Here is a 22,096-nt window from a genome sequence, read left to right as displayed (position 1 = left end):
CAAGAGCACGGCCTGAATTTTTACCTGCACAGTTTGAATTGCGCAGTGCAGTGGTTTCTTACATGGCTGCAATGGGGCATTAGCTCAGCAAGCGCAGGCAGGGGACGATTCAGCTCTCCAGCCCGGGGATTTCCAGGGTGAGACACTTTCCTCTCCTGAACCAGAGCTCGCTGGATCTAAATCCTTGTTACCTACTCCCACCCCCTGGTGAACAGCACTGGTGCAGGGGGCCTTCCTGTCAGGAGCAGAGCCAGGGGTGAGAGGAAGTGTGGCCAGGGTGGTCTCGCATTGGTGATTCCCTGCTGCTGCAATGGGCGATTGCATCGGGGGTGCAAACTAAGGCAGTTCTGAAGGCTGCTCTAGCCAGCTCTCGAGAGGTGACACTCGCCTGGGCCAGCCCTCATCTCCACTGCGGAGCAGTTCCCCACTGAGAGCTATTTTCACCGACTATCAATGCACATATCACAGGAGCTACCATCCAAACACAGTGGCTCCTACTTATTCATCCATCACCAACACAGTTAGAACACATGGACCAGCTTGGATCAAATAAGAAGTGGGTGAACCTTCATCCAAACCCTGAAATTATGATCAATGTGGCTATTAAGCCATGTCCAGCACCTTTAAATTGAGAGGTCATTTTGCTCCGAGCTGCTGCAGCATTTTATGGCCCCTCAAACACACTGCACTCTCCCCTGGTGACTTTACCTTTGTTCCTTCTTGTTGTTTCCTGGACTCGGAAATAAAAGTCATTCCCAAGGAGCCTATGGCTGCTGTGTGGGTGGGAAAACAGGCAGAGACAACCCTTCGAAAGACTCCAGTGATTTCTGGTGTGTTTCCTGTTCAGTTTTTGGCTCCCTTTGCCCTTCCTACTTCCCAAGGGATCTGGAAGGGAAAGGCCTGAAGTATCCCAAGAGCAGCTGTTTGTGTGAAAACTCCATCACAGTCAGAGGTGGGAAACACAGTGGGTGCCAGGCAGAAGAAATCAACATTTACTGCCCGAGGGCAGAGGGTGATGTGATGGGGCCTGGGCTATGGCTCTCCATCCTGCCCAACAGCAGGGAGATCAGGTCAGCTGAGAGCCATTAGACATTCATGACAGGTTTCAGAGTAGCAGCCCTGTTAGTCTGTATCCGCAAAAAGAAAAGGAGGACTTGCGGCACCTTAGAGACTAACAAATTTATTTGAGCATAAGCTTTCGTGAGCTACATTGAATGCATCCGATGAAGTGAGCTGTAGCCCACGAAAGCTTATGCTCAGATAAATGGGTTAGTCTCTAAGGTGCCACAAGTCCTCATTAGACATTCAGCGTATTGACTCCTTCCTGGATTTGTTCACTGCAGATGACGGGCATCCCTGCGCAGAACGAGCACACGGCCCACCGGCCCTCAGGCATAGCTGGACTTCACTGTGACTTTCAAACAACACCTTTCCCAGCTCTTCCTCCTGCCCTGGAGGAGGAGCTCCTCACAGACACCCACAGAGCCACTTCCTTGTCCCCCTAAAGATCTCTCCTTTGCCGGGACACCTACAAACCACTAGACAACGGCTCCACTGCTGCTGTGCTGAGCTCACGGCCTGCCATGCTGACCAGTCGCCTCTGTTCCCTTGCCTGGCTGTGTTCACCTACTGGCTGTGTTTGTACAGCGCCTGGCACAGCAGGACCTGTCCAGGCCAGGGGCTCCCGGGAGCTACCATGATTCACAGGTACAGTGGCCTCAGGCTGGCCACCTGCACAGGCTGCACTTCACCCAGGATGTACAAGTCCTGTTAACCCCGAGACTCTACAAGAGCCACCGCAGGAAAGCCTCGGACGGGTGACTCCAGCTAGAACTCCAGCATCCCAGCAGGGCCTCAGCCTAGCTCTGGGGCCTGCTTTCTCCATACACTCCCCTGTCCTCCGGCCTAAATCACCCCAGCCCAAAGCCACTTCCCCACCCAGCCTTCGGTTCTCAGGGTGAGCACAGGGAGGCCAGATGGGTTGGGTTGGACACTAGACTGGGACTCAGAAGACCTGGGTTCACTTCCTAGCTTTGCCACGGGGAGACCTGGCGTCACTTCTCTTGCAGTGCTTCAGTTTCTCTACCTGTAGAATAGGGATAATGATAGTGAGTCTCTTGCTAAAGAGCTTTGAGATCTCTGGGTGAAAAGAGCTAGGTGCTATTCTCTTTGTTCAGCTCCCAGCCTGTGTCCCCTGGAGCCAGCTTCTCTGCAGGCTCTGTCCAGAAGAGAGTGATCCTAGCGCATAAGTACCAGGCTGGCTGTGCCTGGAGTAGCCAGCTCCTGTCCTGTGCTGCCAATGATCTGCATCAAACCCTTGCAATGGAGTATTTCATATCAAGGTTCCCTGTCCCAATAATCCAGGAGGAGGCATTTCATGACCAGCTGCTCCGGGCACTAGTCACCACATCCCCAGCCCTGCTGAGCAAGAGCATGGCAGAGCAAGGATTTCGGGATTAATCACAGCAGTGCTGCTGGAATTGAGAATCCCAGCTGGGAATGCTCTGGGCTTCCTAACTGCACCTGAGGTGCTCAAGTGCATCGGGGGCTGGAGAGGCTGAGAGGCTGGAATGGGGTGACAAGCTGGGGAGCTGTGCAGAGAGGAGCTGCCCAGTAGAGGCTGCTAGGCTGAGTCTCGTGTTTGTTTTGGAGTTTATGGATCCTGATGCTGCATGAAGGGGAAGCAGCTGGAGATTTTGCTCCTGTGTTTTGAATTGATGGTGCTAGATAAAGCCTGGAAATTAACTTGACATCCCAGAAAGGGTTTTCTCCATGTGATCTGGGGGTCCCTCGAGATCCTGCCCTGGCCCAGCCACGTGTGATGGTCACAGCATCCTGCTCTGTGTACTGCCCAGTAAATACTGGAAAGTCAGGTATCAAGGGCTGCTGAATTATGATTGTCTTCTAGGTAGCAAACAACACTTCCCCAGAGAGATCAGGGCCCCCCTGGCGGAGTGCTGCACAGCCCCCTGTGCCAAAGGGCTTACAGTGTAAACAGACAGAAAGGTGGACAAGGAAGTCAGGATACAGAAAGTAGAGATAACTAACCAAGGGTAGCACAGCTGGTGTGGGGCTAGAACCCAAGTCTGTTGCAGCCCAGTCCTGTAGCCTACCCGTAGGTCCATGCTGTCCCCAGCTTCCCCTACCCCAAACAGTCCCTCAGAATCCCTTCCAACAAGACTTTTAGCCCAGTTCTCCAGGCCTGAGACATCAGAGCAAATGAACATGGGGCTGCTTCCCTGGCTGGAACCACCGGGAAGTTTGCCCATCACTCGGTGCCAGGGTAGAATCTGAAGAGCACTAAGACATAAGGCTGGATCCTGACCCATGTTCATGCCTCTGTGCTCTGGGTTAGATACCTCTAGTGTGGGAGACTCCTTGGCTGCCCGTCATAGCATCATGAGGCAAACTAGGCTGCATGGTCTAGAGATCTGACCACAGGCCCAGGAGCCAGGACCCTGTGTTACTCAGCCTGATCCCCCAGTGACGTGTCCTTGGGGAAGTCACCTGGAGCTGCTGGGGAATTGTTTTGGAAAATGCTGATTTGTCAAAACCAAAACTTTTTGCAGGAAAGTGTCTGTTACGACAGAGCATTCAGCAGGAAGGTCAAGAGCAAGCTCTCAGAATAGTCAATAGCCCATTGGGCTACACACTAGTTCACAGCCCTTCTCTGCCCGATTCAATCCATGGCCCCCACCCCCCGCACCTGGGGCAGTGCCTTAGCCATGGAGCTATTGGTCTCCCTTGTTTCTGTCTGTGAAAGATACTTATATGGCCCCATCACCATAACCTCTGAGCACCTGGAGAGCCTGGGCGGTAGGGCAGTGATATTCCCCCCACTGCATGGAGGATGGCCAGAGACAGAGTCTAAAGCCATCACCTTCAGTCGATGTGAGGCTCCTAAATACCTTTACATCCCTGTCCCCAAGTGACTTGCCCCAGGGCTCACAGGAAGTCTACAGCAGAGCAGGAAACTGGCCGTTGGTGGGCTCACACCCTGACCACTGGCTAACCTGTCCTCTTAGAATCATAGAATATCAGGATTGGAAAGGACCTCAGGAGGTCATCTAGTCCAGCCCCCTGCTCACAGCAGGACCAATCCCCAACTAAAGCATCCCAGCCAGGGCTTTGTCAAGCCTGACCTTAAAAACCACAAAGGAAGGAGATTCCACCACCTCCCTAGGGAACCCATTCCAGTGCTTCACCACCCTCTTGGTGAAATAGTGTTTCCTAATATCCAACCTAGACCTCACCCACTGCAACTTGAGACCATTACTCCTCGTTCTGTCATCTGCTACCACTGAGAACAGTCTAGATCCATCCTCTTTGGAACCCCCTTTGAAAGCAGCTATCAAATCCCCCCTCGTTCTTCTCTTCTGCAGACTAAACAATCCCAGTTCCCTCAGCCTCTCCTCATAAGTCATGTGTTCCAGTCCCCTAATCATTTTTGTTGCCCTCCGCTGGACTCTCTCCAATTTGTCCACATCCTTCTTGTAGCGTGGAGCCCAAAACTGGACACAGTACTCCAGATGAGGCCTCACCAATGTCAAATAGAGGGGAACGATCACGTCCCTCCATCTGCTGGCAATGCCCCTACTTATACATCCCAAAATGCCATTGGCCTTCTTGGCAACAAGGGCACACTGTTGACTCATATCCAGCTTCTCATCCACTGTAACCCCTAGGTCCTTCTCTGCAGAACTGCTGCCGAGCCATTCGGTCCCTAGTCTGTAGCGGTGCATGGGATTCTTCCGTCCTAAGTGCAGGACTCTGCACTTGTCCTGTTGGACCTCATCAGATTTCTTTTGGCCCAATCCTCTAATTTGTCAAGGCCATGTCTGGCAGTTTGGGGAGGCACAGCCTCCCTAAACCTATGCGACCTGCTACCCATGCTCCCAGGCCCACACTTTGACCGCCCCGGGACCAAGCTGGGAGGAATTGGGCTACGGTGACTCCAGAGATGGACACAGGGACCAGAGTGCTTTTATTCCCCATTGCTGGGCCGGGCCACTGCTACGTCCAGAGCCTCGGTAACACCCACACCAGAGCACCCCACGGCCACCACCCACAGGTCCACGGCCTCCTCGGGCCCATGTGGAGCGTGGGTGTCCTGCCCCACAATGGGCCAGTGAGAGACAGGACAGCAGGTGACCTGAGTCACGCACAGACTAGCCCAGGGGAGAGGTGGGGTGCCCGGCTGCCGGGGGGCAGGCCTCGCCCAGGGGCTATAAGTACTTGTAGATGACCTTCTTGGGCAGGGTCTGCACTTCCAGCCGGACGGGGCACTTGTAGAAGAAGGAGAGCAGCGTCTCGGTGTAGCCCACCAGGAAGTAGAACTTGTAGGGCGGCAGTCGCTGCAGGAAGACGGCGCAGACGACCAGCACGTTGGCGCGATGCTTCAGCACAATCTTGTTGGCCAGGCAGCCGTGGAAGGTGCCGTAGATGAACTTGCGGATGAAGACGTCCTGCACGGTGCGCTCGGCCGCCCCGCCCTCCCCATCCAGGTTACCTGCAGGGCAGACAGGGCAGCGGGGGGGTGAGGGGACAGCGCCAGGTGCCCCATGCCCACAGGGCACCTTTAAGAGATGGTACGAGCAGCACCAGCCAGAGCAGGGGGCTGCCTGGGTGTCCGGCCAGGCACTGCATCAGGATCTGGCCACGGAACACACATCTGCCGGGGGACAGGGACTCCTGCTCCCTCCCCTCCCCCATGCCTGGAAAAGAGCTCGGGGAGGGAGAACGGCCCATGCCCAGGTTGAAGATCCCTCACCCCCTTTTGTTAAGTCAGAGGGGCCACACAACAGGGGATGTTGTGGGGAGCGGGGCAGGAGCACTGATTGTGGGGGGAGCTCCCAGCTAGTCCAGCCCCGGCCTCTCCCAGCAGGGGGCGCTGTAGGGAGCAATGCAGGAACACTGGCTGTGGGGGGGGGGGTGCCTCTCCCAGCAGGGGGCGCTCTGGGGGGGTGGGGCAGGAATGCTGGCTGTGCGGGAGCTCCTGGCTTTTCCAGCCCTGGCCTTGTTGTATAGGATTTTATGTTTGCAATTTGTATAATTTAAAATAAAAAATAATAATGTAGCATGTATTACATTTATTGATGTATGATTTGACTATATTTTGCCAGCTATTCTTTTTGAAAGCAGAAAGGAATGGCCTAATGGGCCATTGGTAAAGATGCATCAGCCAGAATTTGTATCGGAGCTGATTTTAAGGCAGTAACAGACCTTTTAGGGTTACCATTTTGTTGTAGGTTTAGTATTTTAAAATAAGTAAAATGCAATGACTTGGGGTTTTTTGCATTGCAATTTGATGTTTTTGTTTAAATGCTTTGTGTAAATTAATTCTGTGTTGTGTGTAAATGAGGAACATGTGTGTTAAGAAATAAGTGTAAAGGCCAACGCTGAACCAGATGTTTTAGGGGAAAACTGAGATGTCAGGGCACCAGGAAGCTGCAATACGCCTATGTCAGAGAAGGGCAGATTGACGACTTTAAAAATAAGACCGGCACCTATCAATGGGGACCAGATAGCTGTGATTAAAACCAGAATGGGGTAACCTTTTAAAAGACTTAATAAAAAATAAAAATAAAAAAACAATGTAAGAAAACAAGCACTCGTCAAAAAACAACTGATTACAGCATGATGGGAAAATCACTATGGAAACAGGGGGCCTGGCCATGAAACTTTGGGTTCATCCTGCCAAGACTCTGTGTGTGTGTGTGTGTGTGTAAATGCATATGCTAATTGTTGCATTTTTAATAAACAGGGTGTATTGCTCTTTCCTCTGAAAAAGATCCTGTGTGCTTCTTATAAGCATAACTGCCTCTCCCAGCAGGGGGCACTGTGGGGAGTGGGGCAGGAGCACTGGCTGGAGGGGAGCTCCTGGCTACTCCAGTCCCAGCCTCTCCCGGCAGAAGGCATGGTGGGGAGCAGGGCAGGCACTGAGAGACAGGGAAGCCCAGGTACCCCCAGGGCAGCAGCTGGCGGGTCACTCACTGGTGTGCAGGGAGAGCCAGCCCTTGCGATGGGCAATATAGTGGGGCGGGTGGGCCTGTTCGTACGTCACCGGCTTGTCTCCTTTCCCGACTCGCACTCGGGCCGCCCGGTTCTTCTTTTCACACGGTTGCTATGTCGAATGGGGGCAGCACAGAAATTCAGTGAGTCCTGACTTGTGGTGGGTGACCTAGAGGCTGGTTTATTTATAGTCCTGAAACCAAAGTGGAACCAGAGCACCAGCGAACTTCACATCATTTTAGTTCAAACAAAATATTTTGTAATATTCTTTCATCATCTGTCTGTTTGGGCAGAATTAGAGACCCCGGCTCCATGTTTAATAGAAACCAGAAAAAGCTGATCTCTCTGAAATCTCTCTGAAATACTGTTTAACCCACACAGATTTTAAGTGTTGCCATCACGTCTGTTTGGGGAACCCTCCTGTTTCCTCAGCAGCGTGTGACTGCAACTCATAGCCAGGCATGCACCTGCTGGGGAAATGAGAGGTGACTGGTGACCCTGGCTGAACGCTTTCAGATGTTAATAATTTAATGATTTGCATGGTGCCTTACACTGTAAGTGGGATCTTTCCTCCAGATCAGTCCATTCAAAGTACCATCACAAATTGGTTTGGACAGAGGTGCTGAAACTGGGCGGGGAGGGCTGCCACACCCCCTGGCTTGAAGTGGTTTCCATCATATCCAGGGTTTACAGTTTGGGTCAGTGGTTCTCAGCACCCCCACTATACAAATTGTTCCAGCACCCCTGGGTTTGGAATTGCCTTCTTTGGGCACCCAAAGCTTTGGAAGTTCTGGATGCTCAAGGGATGCAGGACTATTCACCACCAACAAATCCCAGTTCAGAAAGCCAGGCCACACGCACTGGACTAGGCTGTGTAAAAAGCCATTGTAGTGTATTGGAACTGGGGAGCTTCCCTTTCCATAGTTTGCAAGCCCTCTGCTGTTAGGTTCTGGTGGCTTTTGCATTAGAAGAGGGAGGCTCACTAGAGAGGTCCCAGGCTAGTTAAAGGGATACTCGCAGATTCCTCTATGCTCATCCAGCCACCGGGCTCTGGGTTTGCAAACCTCGAACTAAAATGAGAGATGCCTCCACTGATTATTCGCATTATGGCAGCACAGCAGGGTCCCAATGGAGAGCAGGGCCCCATCATGCTGGGTGCTGTGCACGCTCTTAGTGAGAGACAGCCCCTGCCCTGCACAGCTTCTGATTAAATAGACAAGGCAGATGAAGGGTGACGGGCAGGAAGAATTGCTATCCCCATTTTACACACGGAGAGCTGAGGCCAGAGCAATCAGGATCCCATTTTATTTGAACTCAAGCAGCTTTGCATTTATGGTGCTATTCTTGGGCAATATGATGAGATAACTAGCACTGTGGCTATGGGGAAAGTGGTGGATGTGATATACCTTGACTTCAGCAAAGCTTTTGATACAGTCTCCCACAGTATTCTTGCCAGCAAGTTAAAAACGTATGGATTGGATGAATGGACTATAAGGTGGATAGAAAGCTGGCTAGATCGTTGGGCTCAACGGGTAGTGATCAATGGCTCAATGTCTAGTTAGCAGCCAGTATCAAGCGGAGTGCCCCAGGGGTCGGTCCTGGGGCCAGTTTTGTTCAATATCTTCATTCATGATCTGGACGACGGGATGGATTGCACCCTCAGCAAGTTCGTGGATAACACTAAGCTGGGGGGAGAGATAGATACACTGGAGGGTAGAGATAGGGTCCAGAGTGACCTAGACAAATTGGATGATTGGGCCAAAAGAAATCTGATGAGTTTCAACAAGGACAAGTGCAGAGTCCTGCACTTAGGATGGAAGAATCCCATGCACCGCTACAGGCTGGAGACCAACTGGCTAAGTGGCAGTTCTGCAGAAAAGGACCCGGGGATTCCAGTGGATGAGAAGCTGGATATGAGTGAAGAGTGTGCCCTTGTTGCCAAGAAGGCCAATGGCATATTGGGCTGCATTAGTAGGAGCATTGCCAGCAGGTCGAGGGAAGTGATTATTCCCCTCTGTTCGGCACTGGTGAGGCCACAGCTGGAGTATTGTGTCCAGCTTTGGGCCCCCCACTACAGAAAGGATGTGGACAAATTGGAGAGAGTCCAGCGGAGGGCAACACAAATGAGTCCATGCTCAAATAAATTGGTTAGTCTCTAAGGTGCCACAAGTCCTCCTTTTCTTTTTACAAATGATTAGGGGGCTGGGGCACATGACTTATGAGGAGAGGCTGAGGGGACTGGGCTTATTTAGTCTGCAGAAGAGAAGAGTGACGGGGGATCTGATAGCTGCTTTCAACTACCTGAAAGGGGGTTCCAAAGAGGATGGAGCTTGGCTGTTCTCAGTGGTGGCAGATGACAGAACAAGGAGCAATGGTCTCAAGTTGCAGTGGGGGAGATCTAAGTTGGATATTAGGAAAAACTATTTCACTAGGAGGGTGGTGAAGCACCGGAATGGGTTCCCTAGGGAGGTAGTAGAATCTCCATCCTGAGAGGTTTTTAAGATCAGGCTTGACAAAGCCCTGGCTGGGATGATTTATTTGGGGTTGGTCCTGCTTTGAGCAGGGGGTTGGACTAGATGACCTCCTGAGATCTCTTCCAACCCTAATCTTCTATGATTCTATGATATCTGGTGCTATTCTTAACTCAGCTCGGTCTCACCCATTAAGTATTAGAACGGAAAAGAGCCGTGAGAGTCATTCAAAACACACCTCTGGAGCCCCCTTGTCCACCCCCTGCTAGTGCAGGGTCCCTCGTTCCTGTGCATTGGGTCATGCTTTGTCCATGCCAGACTTCACTGGGCCAAGCAATGAGAACTGCCCCTGCAGACCATCCCCCACCCTAGCACATCACCCAGATGGGAAGTTCTTACTGATGGTCCCTGTCTTGATTACATCCCCATGCTCCCTGTGTCAGCCCCTTGTGCCACCTTGAAGAATTCTCTCCTTCCTCATTCTAATCCGCACCAATCATCTTGTGCCAAGCTGTCATTTAATTGAGCAACTGGCCAATCAGTGCATCCTGCCCCTGAACTATGTTGTTGCTTTTCTCTGAATTAAGGGCAACCTCTTACTCTTTTCTGGCACTGAGGTGCCCAGAAGAGTATGCCATTCCAGAGTGATCTCTGGGAAATGCAGCCAAGGGCTGGGGCCAGGCAAGTGGGAACAGGAGGGGAGCAGGGGCCTGGCAAGTGGAAATGGAGCCTGGAGCTGGGAAGGTGAAGGTATCCCCTGCCTGGGGGTGATCACTACGCCCAGAGAGTGGCTGTGCACACAGCAATGGGAAGGCTGCTGTGAGGGACCTTCTCAGACTATCTGGCTCCATCCTGAGCTCCTTGTAATCTTCTTTGTTTGACTAGCAGCCAAGTGCTGGCAGAGTAAACCCACCCGTGCTTGGAGGTTCTGCTCAACTCAGAGCCAGGTTTCAACCCCCCACTTTCCAGAGTCCCGGGGGACCCTGAGCATGGGGTTGGCCCAACTCTACTGGAGGCATAAGTCTGCTCTGGAACATAAAACTACTGACAGTGTCTGCATTTGTTATGTGGCCACTGGCCCCTTAAAGACCAGAATGACAACGAATGAAACCTGCAATGCCCCTGTGTGAGGCCCCTAGGCAACGAAAGAGAAAATGAAATAAAAATAGTAACACCCCTGTAGCACTCTCCCCCAGGAAGCTGTTAATGGTGGAGCACAGTCAGGGATGCATCATTATCACAAGAAAGAAATCTGGGATCAGAGGAGCCTCGTTAAAGAAAAATGCCGCGTTCCCCAGGAGAGAGTGGCAATTAGACTGCAAATGAATCAAGAGAGACCAAAAGCTGCTCATGCACCGTCCTGTCAGTGCATGAGCACAAAAGCTTCTCCTCTTCTGCAAAGGACTGGGCTGGTTTAGAGCCCCCCGGTGCCGGGCGCTGCATACACGCTCCCTGTTCCAAGGAGATGACGCACAGCGGAGGAGAAAGGGAGCGTTATCACGCCACTGCACATGTGGGGAACCACGGCAGAGAGAGAGCAAGTGACGTGCCCTGGGTCAGAGCTGGGAACGCAGAGCCCATTGCTCTGCAGAGCCCCTCTGAGAAACGCGGGTGAGTGACTCTCTCTAGCTGTATTTCTCCAAGGCAGGCTGGACACCTGCCACTCAGAGCTCCGGAGACGTTCCCAGCACCACCTGGCTCTGTATGGAGCTGGATGGAGCCACTCGTCCTGTGCCTCTCAGGAACTGCAGGGAGCTGGGAATTTGAATCAGACCAGATGCACCAAAGGCCGGCTGTGGCTATGTCTGAAAGCGGTGATGGTGTGAAGACGCGCAGCACCTCTCTGCCTGCAGCCCTCGCCCTGCCACACTGGGCCTGACTTCTCTCATAGAGCCTCGGTGCAGCAACTTTCAGTGACTATTGTGCGTGTGAAGAGACAGACAAATACCCCAGGGCGAGCATCAGGCAGAGCCCAGACAGGTGATGTACATGCTACTCCCACCCAGCTCTGCAGCCTCCTGCTATTCCAGCCTGGTCTTCCCACAGCCCCCCTCCCCCACTGTTCCATCCATGCCCCCCCCCAAGCTCTGCCAATGCCCCAGCAGCCACTCTGCGCTCCCCATCCTCAGCTCTGCCGATACCCCTGAGTTCCAACCCACAGGCCCCTGCTATTCCAGCCCTGGGCTCTCTACACACAGCTCTGCCAGTGCCCCTCCATCCCAGCCTGCAGACCTGTTATCCCAGCCCTGGGCTCTCATCACACAAAGCTCCGCAGAGGAACCTCAGTCCTAACCTGCTGCACCCTCATCTGTCCCAGGAATGAACATTGGCCAAGTGTGCTACGTCACCTCCGTTTTGATCCGCCTTGTGTCCTAACCACAACAGACTTTAAGGCAAGTCTCATTTGCCTGAAGGGCAGAACCCGGCAGTTGGCATGTGAGGATCTGTGGAGACGATTTGCTTTTGAAGAACAAATTGTCACACAAATCCTAGTGATTAACTTGCTCAGATTATAAATCCCCTAAACATGTTGAGAAGGCAAAGTGACTTCTCAAAATACTGAAGTCAGTTACATGTACCTAACAGACGTGAAACAGACTCAACCCAGTGGCAATCCCAATCCCTCCTTTCCTGCCCTGTCCCAGCCCTATTCACATCAGAAAGCACCCGGGTCCATCATCCCTTGGGATGCCCTGTGTCCGTGCTTTGTTTGAAATGGTACATTGCTCTTTTTTTTTCAGCAGAAATATTAAACAAGCCCAAGGATTTAGGCCCAGATCCACAGAGGTATTCTGGCTCCTAACTTTCATTGAAATCAATTAAACTTGGGATCATAAATCCCTTTGAGGATCTGGGCCTCAGGACAGGGGAAGCTGCCAGTCTCTGGGGCTTGCACACTGGCTAGAGCTTTTGGTTTCAGGTGTGTGGTTTGCACAAATGTTTCCCCACTTTTGCAAAATAAAATTTACCCTTGTTTTTCAAGGGACATTTCCTGTTTGAAACCCCACCCTCAAAGTGTTTCAACGGAAATGAAACCCCTGCTGGGTGCAGACAAAGATTTGTGCTTGAAAGCGTTTCCTGTTTGGCTCTTGAGGGCAAGCAGGGGACTAACATCAAATGAATACCAGCAGCAGCTGAGGGCTTGTGCCTGACTAGAATCAGCGGAGCTCCAGCTGAAGAAGCATCAGCCAGTGCCTTCAAGGGACGGGCCTTGCTAGGTGCTAACTTAACATCTGATAGAGAGTTGTGAGCAGGCAAAACTCCCAGTGTCCTGAGGCCTAGATGAAAGCTGATCCATGCACCTGCACCAAAAGAACTCACTCAGTGCAGTTCACAGCTCAGTGATTTCCCTGCAAATTCGAGAGGGGGGACACTCTATTATTTCAGATTAAGAGCATCCTATTTGGATGCAGTTTATCGCCAGGTTTTAGCAATTTAAGCCAAACTGAAAGAAGCCTCCTCTTAACTGGAGAGAAGAGCATCTGCTCGTGGGGTTAGTGACATTGGCTTTTAAACTGATTTAAGGGAAGCTGCTATTACAGTCTCAGGCAGACAGACCTAGATCCTCAAAAGTATTTAGGCTCCTAACTTCCCCTGATCCACAAGGCCTCACTGAGGGGCTCTGATGCAGCATGTTGAGTGTGCAGGTCTGAACCAATTAATTCTCCTGACCAGCACCTCCTAAACAGGATCAGAACCTCATTCCTGTTGTGTGGTTGAGTCTGGGGAACAGAGGGGTGAGCTGATTGGCCCAAGGTCACGGACAGGAAGAGATCTCCTAAGATTCTTACTCCAAGGCCCAGCTGTGTGAGCTCTATCCCTCTGGGCACCTCTGTCTCCAGGGCTGACCTTGTCTCCGTCAGCAGTGTCTGAGCACCTCACAATTGGTAATGGCTTTATCCTCACACACCCCTGAGAGCAGGGCAGTGCTCCTATCCCCAATTGTACAGAGCAGGGACTGAGACCCAAAGCAACTGCGTGACTGGCCCAAGGACACAGGATTTGAGGGTAGAGCAGTGGAATGAACTTGGCTCTCCCAAGACCCAAGCGAGGCCCTGCACCACTGAACCATTCTTCCTCACACTCATCCAAGAGAAAAAGCCGGGGAACTAGTGACACACCCAGTCCATAAAGCTGGGATCTGAGACCACTGAGGCAGGCAGACAGAGCAGCCTGGCGATGCTGTGGTTTTGGCCAGCTCCGACTCTCTGCCATCAGGAGTGTGTTTCACTAGAACAGGAGCACTGACAAGCCCCTAAAAACCTGAGGATCTGGGCCGCAGTCCTTTGGTTTGGTTAAGCTCCTGCTGGCCTTTATGCTACTAAACACCTTGTGGCTCCCATGAACCAATGTTCCCTCTAATTTTTAAAAAAGCCGGAGTGTTGCCGCTGAAGCACAAAAAAAAAAAAAAGCCCCCCCCGAAGCCGGAGTGCACGCGGGGTTTAATATCTGTGAGCGCGCACACACGCACCGCTTAGAGGGAACAGTGCCGTGGACCCTGCCCATTTCTGGCCCTTCTGCCCTGTGAATAAGGCACCGGGCTCTTGTGCTGCCCGTGGCAGGGGTAGTTCATCCCACAGGTGCCGCAAGGCAGGGTCTGTGCCCTTCCGAGGCCTGCCCACCGCAGAGACGAGGCCTTGGCCTGCCTGAGCATCCAGGACAGTCCCCAGATAGAAAGAGGTGAAACTCCTCTGCTCTGTGAGTCCCTGGGAACGATTCCCGCAGCCCAGCCCCCGAATACAACTTCTCAGCCCATCAGTCTCAGTGATTATTTCTATTGCTCTTGTTCCTCACAGCCCCAGACCTGGACCAGGCTCAGTACTGGGTTTACAGTGGTGCCAGGCCCAGACTTCAAAGGGCCCCCGGCCCAGCCCGGTCCAGCCCGCTCTGCTGTGTTGCGTCCTGGGGCCCCCAGCCCGCTGGCTCCTCTCCACCCCCTGGTCCTCCCCACTGCCCACCGCTCACTCCTGGTGGCTCGCAGGCCAGCCAAGGGCTCCTCTATACCTGCTGGTCGGACCCCAGTGCAGCTCTGGCTCTGGGTAGTCTCTGCTGCCCACCACCTGTGGGGGCCCCGCCTGCCTCCCTGGAGCCGAGTGGCCTGGGACCGATGGAGAAGTCAAGCCAGTCTCAGCCAGTGCAGGGGGGCAGTGGCAGGGGGGACTTGGCAGTTGGCTGGGTCCCTCCAGGTAGGGTAACCTAACTGACCAGCCAGGGGCTCGCCCGAGCTGCCCCCGCGGCCCGCAGGACTTGCCAGAATCACCGCCACCCAGGGCTGACCCCCCATCAGATCCATGCCCTGTGCTACTCAGAGCCGAGGTTGGGGCTGAGAGCCCCCCCACAACTGTGCACCACTGCTCCAGGGCTGGGGCAGGGGCTGACCTCTGTCCCTGCTCCCAGCTCTGCACGCCACTGCCCAGGGCTCACCCGAACTCCTTGCACTGCTGCCTGGGGCTAGGACTGACCCCACCCCCCTGAGCTCCGCTGACCCCCCCCAGCCACTGCCAGGACCTCACATCGCTGCCCCATCCCATGTTCCTGCACGCCCCGCTAGGGGGGTGTACCCAGTATGACATTGCATTCTATATGATTTTATGAAAATACGCTAATGAGTATGAATATAATATAACTAGAATATGCTTCACGCAAAAGGTCTCTTGTAAGGTATCATTACAAAGCTTATAATCTACTGAGTGCGGTCATCCTATTTGTATAAATGTATCACTCTTGTATCTGAAACTAGAAATATGAAATATAAGTCTGAGGGCCTATTGTAATTATGCAAAGTGTGGGCCATTAATGGTGGTTTGGAATCTTGATGGCTCCCATCAACTAGGACAATCGACTACAGATGGCTCTGTTTACTTGTAAGTCTTCCTGTGTACCTGTGTGTGTTACAGTGACATGTGCTCATGGCAGCTGAACTGGAATCCATCTTTAACCTGGTGCTTTTCCATTTAGAAGGAGGGGTGGGAACCCAGAGAGGGACAAAGGATTCCCGCCTTGTGCAAAAGCTATATAAGGGAGTGGAACAGAACAAAGGGGGCGTCAGTCATGAGAAATCCCCTACCTACCACCTGAGCTGGAACAAAGGCTGTACCAGGGGAAAGACTAGGAAGGCATCCGGTCTGTGATAGAAGCTTATTGAAACATCTCTGAGGGTGAGATTTTGTCTGTATTGAGTTTTCTTACTGTGTTAGGTTTAGACTTGCATGTTTTATTTTATTTTGCTTGGTAATTCACTTTGTTCTGTCCGTTATTACTTGGAACCACTTAAATCCTACTTTTTGTATTTAATAAAATCACTTTTTACTTATTAATTAACCCAGAGTATCTGTTAATACCTGGGGGGGGGGGGCAAACAGCTGTGCATATTTCTCTATCAGTGTTATAGAGGATGAACAATTTATGAGTTTACCATATATAAGCTTTATACAGGGTAAAATGAATTTATTTGGGGTTTGGACCCCACTGGGAGCTGGGCATCTGAGTGTTGGAGATAGGAGCACTTCTTAAGCTGTTTTCAGTTAAGCCTGCAGCTTTTGGGGAGGATGTTGTTCAGACCTGGGTCTGTGTTTGCAGCAGGCCAGGGTGTCTGGCTCAAACCAGGCAGGGCATTGAAGTCCCAAGCTGCCAGGGAAAACGGTTTAGAGGTAGTCTCAGCACATCAGTTGGCAGTTCCCAAGGGGTTTTCTGTGATCCAACCCGTCACACCCAGCTTTTTTGATACACAACATTTGTTCATTTGCTCTTGCCAATGGGACAAATGCCCTGGTCACCCTACCTTCAGGCAAGTTGGTCCTGAGGGAGCCCGGCTGGGGTTGGGGCAGGCCCTGGCCTGGACGATCACGCAGCTCCTGAGAGGCCAGAGCGATTCCCCACCCCAGGACCAGACTGGCCTCAGCTGCACTGCCAGCTCAGCCTGGCAGACACAGTCACCTTCCAGCAGGGCTGGTGAGTGTGGCCGGGGGGCAGGCAAGGGGAGTGGGTCTCTGGAGGGGCCTGTGGTGGGGTGCTGGGCTGTGAGGGGGCACTGGGCAGTTGGGGGGTCTGTGTGGGGGCTGTGTAGCTGTGGTGGTGGAGCTGTGGGGAAGGGCAGTGGGGGGTGGGGGAGAGCTGCGTTTTGGGATGCTAGGGAGTGGGGGTTCTGTGAGGGGTGCTGGGCAGTTGTGGGGGGCTATGGGGGTGCTTGGCAGTAGTGGTGGGGCTGTGGGTGGGGGGCACTGGGCAGGGGTAGTGGTGTGCAGGGCGCTGTGCATTTGTGGGGAGCCTGTGGGGGAGCACTCGGCATAGCAGGTCTGGGGGCTGTTGGGCAGAGGGGTTGTGTGGCATGGCATGGGCCTGCCCCCAAGGGGAAGGGTCATGCTGGCAGCACAAGCCTGGGTGGGCCAGGGTATCTCTGGCGATTGCTGGTTTGTAAACAGTGCCCTTGCACTGGGCTGGGCAGAGCGGGGCCACCCCCGCCATGTCATGCCCCATAGCCCCTGGCCAGCCCTTCGGTTCGGGGACTGACCTCCCTGCACCATGCTCCATTGCCCCCATAAGTAAGTCCACAAATAAGTTTGGCAGTGGGCCCACAAATGGTTAATCTGGCCCTGGCCCTGCCCCATGGGCCCCTTTGACTTGCTTCCCCTGCGTTCTTGGGCTGAAGTATCCATCACTCCTTACAGCCCAAGTGAGCAGTCCTGGGAGAGTCATAGACTCTCAGACTTTAAGGTCAGAAGGGACCATTATGATCATCTAGTCCGACCTCCTGCACAATGCAGGCCACAGAATCTCACCCACCCACTCCTGTAACAAACCCCTAAATTATGTCTGAGCTATTGAAGTCCTCAAATCATGGTTTAAAGACTTCAAGGTGCAGAGAATCCTCCAGCAAGTGACCCGTCCTCCACACTGCAGAGAAAGGTGAAAAACCTCCAGGGCCTCTGCCAATCTGCCGTGGAGGAAAATTCCTTCCCAACCCCAAATATGGTGATCAGCTAAACCCTGAGCATGTGGGCAAGGCTCACCAGCCAGACACGCAGGAAAGAATTCTCTGTAGTAACTCAGATCCCACCCCATCTAACATCCCATCACAGGCCGTTGGGCATATCTACCGCTAATAGTCAAAGATCAATTAATTGCCAAAATTAGGCTATCCCATCGTAACATCCCTGCCATAAACTTATCAAGCTTAGTCTTGAAGCCAGATATGTCTCTTGCCCCCACTGCTTCCCTTGGAAGGCTGCTCCAGAACTTCACTCCTCTGATGGTTAGAAACCTTCATCTAGAATCATAGAATATCAGGGTTGGAAGGGACCTCAGGAGGTCATCTAGTCCAACCCCCTGCTCAAAGCAGGACCAATCCCCAACTACTTTCAAGTCTAAACTTCCTGATGGCCAGTTTATAGCCATTTGTTCTTGTGTCCACATTGGTACTGAGCTTAAATAATTCCTCTCCCTCCCTGGTATTTATCCCTCTGATATTTTTATAGAGAGCAATCGTATCTCCCCTCAGCCTTCTTTTGGTTGGGTTAAACAAGCCAAGCTCCTTGAGTCTCCTTTCATAAAACAGGTTTTCCATTCCTTGGATCATCCTAGTAGCCCTTCTCTGTACCTCTTTCAGTTTGAATTCAGAAAGGCAGGACTGGCCACCGGCTTCTGGGAGAGCTGCGCCCTGACTTGCTGTAAGCACCCTCCACGGGATCCAAATCCTGGGTGCACATCACCCCATCCAGCACAATACATCCAAAGGCCAGTCCAGGACCCCAGCTGGTTACCGGGGCCTGCTCACCGTGCCAGTGTGGGGCTGTTACAGTATGTACATTATGAAGTCACTCAGGGTTTTGCTCTCTATGGAGTCTGATCAAGTCCGTGCAAAGGCCTCCGACCTGGGGGCCATAAATTACCCAGGGTTTGATATACCTCTGTTTGCATAAGAGCTTTCTCTCTCCCAGCCAGGGTCTAATCCAGGCCAAGCCAATGCCATGATCTCCAAGTGCCTGTCCCAGAGTTACAGCGCCAGAAACAGTGGAGTAGGAGAGCCAGGGAACCATGGAGGGGACGACAGAAAGCCAAGAGCAGGGTGATGGGGAAAGGTCAGTGAGAGTAAATTACTGTGCAGATATGGGCCAGCCTTAGGGGAAATGGTGCCCTGGGTGAACTTGTATTTTGGCACACCTGGCCCCTGTGGGCATGGCGCACTCCCTTGCCCCTGACACCCGTGGGTGCCCTCCCACTGCCCCTGGTCCCCATGGGCTCCCCAGGCTCCCACCCCTCCTGCACCCCTAATCCATGAACTGGCCCCCTTCGCCCCAACCCCTGTACCCCTCCTGCACCAATGTGGGGAAACTGACCTGGATGCACAGAGCAGCTGACCTGCTGCTCACTCCCCCCGCTTGAACGCTGCTCCTCCGCACACCCCTAGAGGACTTTTGTGAAGAGTGAGGAACTCCCTACATCCAGGTCACTTTCCCGACCTGGGCTGTGTACGGGGAGGGCAGGGGAGCAGCAGCTCCCGATGCCTCACAGCACAGCCCAGTCCAGCTGGGGAAAGTGACCTGGATGCAGGGAGCACTTGGTGTTGCTCCTCGCTACCCCCCTCGCAGTCCCTAGGAGGGCGCAGAGGAACATTGCGGGGGGTGAGGGGAGGAGTATCTATGCATCAGCACTTCCCCCCCACATGCAGTGCTCCCCTGCCAACTCCCATGATTGCATCATGAGTCTCATGATAATTATTAGTTTCCTTAAAGCCCCAGCTCCTGGAGTCAAGTGGGTCTGTGATGATTTCAACCTTCATTCTTAAAGAACAGTAAGGGTACGTCCACAGTACGAAATTATTTCAAAATTATTCTATTTGAATTTTCAGAAGCTATTTTATACATTCGGTCTTCTGTGTCCCCACTAAAGCGCGTGAATTCGGCAGATTGCATCCACAGTACCAAGGCTAGCATCGAATGTTGGAGTTGGGAACCACAGTTCCCGCAGTCCCCGCCACCCATTGGAATTCTGGGTTAAGCTCCCAGTGCATGGTGGGGCAAAAACATTCTCGCAGGTGTTTCTGGGTGTGTGTTGTCAGAAAGCTATGGCAGACAATCGTTTCGCGCCTTTTTGGCGTGCAGACGCCATACTGCTTTCAGCAGATGGTGCACCGCTGCTCTCCTGCTACTATGAATCCACCTCTCCAACTCAACTCTGCTTGGCCATCGTGAACCGAGAATCACAGCTTCCACCACCAGCTCTTCTCTCCTGCTATTGCCACGCTTCTGAGCTTCTCCATGTTGTCTGTCCTGGGTTCCCACCTCCGTGAAAGCCACAGAAGACAACCATTTTCAGCCGCTATTCGGCTACCATGAACCAAACAGCACAGCTTCCGCTGCCACTCTGCTCTCCTACGTTTCATGCCCTTTTTCCAGGATTACCCATGAAGGTGCCATAGCACGGCAAGCATGGAGCCCGAACAGATCCCCGCTGCAGTTTTGACCATTGTAAATACCTTGCGCATTATCCAGCATTATGTGCAGTACCTGCAAAACCAGGTGAGGAAGCGACGACAGCGCAATTACTATACTGATGAGGACATGGACACAGATGGCATGGCATGTGGCGATTGGGAGATCATGGTGCTGTTGGGTCCGGTTCATGCTGTGGAATGCCAATTCTGGGCCTGGGAAACAAGCACAGACTGGTGGGACCACATAGTGTTGCAGGTATGGGATGATTCCCAGTGACTGAGAAACTTTCGTATGCGTAGGGCCACTTTCATGGAACTTTGTGACTTGCTTTCCCCTGCCCTGAAGGTCAAAGACACCAAAATGAGAGCAGCCCTCACAGTTGAGCAGCGAGTGGCCATAGCCCTCTGGAAGCTTGCAAAGCCAGACAGCTACCGGTCAGTTGGGAATCAGCTTGGAGTGGGGAAATCTACTGTGGGGGCTGCTGTGCTGCAAGTAGCCAAAGCAATCACTGAGCTGCTGCTATCAAGGGTAGTGACTCTGGGAAATGTGCAGGTCATAGTGGATGGCTTTGCTGCAATGGGATTCCCTAACTGCGACAGGGCGATAGACGGAATGCATACCCCTATCTTGGCCCCGGAACACCAGGGCGGCCAGTACATAAACTGCAGGGGTACTTTTCCATGGTGCTGCAAGCACTGGTGGATCACAAGGGATGTGTCACCGACATCAGCATGGGATGGCTGGGAAAGGTGCATAACACTCGCATCTTCAGGAACTCTGGTCTGTTTGAACAGCTACAGGAAGGAACTTACTTCCCAGACCAGAAAATTACTGTTGGGGATGTTGAAATGCCTATAGTTATCCTCGGGAACCCAGCCTACCCCTTAATGCCATGGCTCATGAAGCCATACACAGGCACCCTGAACAGTAGTAAGGAGCAGTTCAACTATAGGCTGAGCAAGTGCAGAATGGTGGTAGAGTGTACGTTTGGACGTTTGAAAGTGCGCTGGTGCAGTTTACTGACTCGGATAGATCTCAGCACAACCAATATTCCAATTGTAATTGCTGCTTGTTGTGTGCTCCACAATATCTGTGAGAGTAAGGGGGAGACATTTATGGCAGGGTGGGAGGTTGAGGCAACTCGCCTGGTGGCCAGTTTCGCACAGCCAGACAACAGGGCAATTAGAAGAGTGCAGCGGGGCTTGCTGCACATCAGAGAAGCTTTGAAAGCTAGTTTCATGACTGGCCAGGGTATGGTGTGAGAGTTGTGTTTGTTTCTCTTAAAGTTACCCGCCCCCTATATATATATGAAAGGAAATAAAGTCACAATTGTTTAAAAAACATTCTTTGTTATTTGTTGCACAAAACATTGAGAGAAATCAGAAGCTAGATGGGGGAGAGCGGGTATTGGGTTAGGGGGGTGGAAGAGGAGGGAAGGACAAGTCCAGGAAACCAAATTAAAATTTAGGATATGACAGTTTTCTGCTGCTTGTGCAATCCTCTGGGGTTGACTGTGTGGGTCCCCGTAGCTCCCCCCCCACCCCCGTGTTCTTGGGCATCTGGGTTAGGAGGCTATGGAACTTGGGGAGGAGGGAGGGCGGTTATTCAGGGGCTGCAGCGGCAGTCTGTGATCTTGCTGCCTTTCCTGCATTAGATCCACCATACAGCGGAGCATGTCAGTTTGCTCCCACATGAGCCTGACCATAGCATCCTGCCTGCTCTCATCGCGCACGTCCCTCCTCTCTTCATATTTATGTAATGCTTTACATGACTCCGCAATTGTTTGCCTCCACGCATTCAACTGGGCCCTATCAGTGTGGGAGGACTGCACGAGCTTGGCAAACATGTCGTCCCGAGTTCATTTTTTCCGCCTTCTAATCTGGACCAGCCTCTGGGACGGAGTAGATAGGGGCCGCGTTGAAGCATTTGCACCTGCTGCGGGAGGAGAAAAAGGGAGGGTAGTATTTTAAAAGACACATTTTAGAGAACAAAGGGGACGCTGTTTCTCAGAGAAACAGGCAATTCATAGTACACAGCACATGTTCTTTCTGTACAAGGTCTCATTTTGCCTCTTATACTGAAGTGCCTGCTACATTGGTGTGAGTAAGCCGGGCAACAGAATGGCCAGGCAACAGAATTCAGCTTGCAGGCAACCTGCAGGCTCTCTGGGATGATTGCTTC

The 22,096-nt window shown here is 52.5% G+C and overlaps 1 protein-coding gene across 1 annotated transcript in view; it reads right to left on the bottom strand.

Annotated features, from left to right (window-relative positions):
- Positions 1–5,225: 5,225 nt before the first annotated feature.
- The window catches only part of LOC141974368 (small ribosomal subunit protein uS3mA-like), a 40,031-nt gene continuing 23,160 nt past the window's right edge, over positions 5,226–22,096 (bottom strand). Inside the window, exons 2-3 of the mRNA XM_074934045.1 lie at positions 6,994–7,123; positions 5,226–5,509 (exon numbers count right to left, since the gene is read on the bottom strand). Coding sequence (XP_074790146.1) covers positions 5,226–5,509; positions 6,994–7,123 — 414 coding nt within the window. The remainder of the gene's footprint in view (positions 5,510–6,993; positions 7,124–22,096) is intronic.

The sequence above is a fragment of the Natator depressus genome, chromosome 18, assembly GCF_965152275.1.
Source record: "Natator depressus isolate rNatDep1 chromosome 18, rNatDep2.hap1, whole genome shotgun sequence".
In the NCBI taxonomy this organism is placed as follows: Eukaryota; Metazoa; Chordata; order Testudines; family Cheloniidae; genus Natator; species Natator depressus.
Note: the sequence above shows the minus strand (reverse complement) of the source record. Positions and strands in the feature narration are given on the sequence as shown.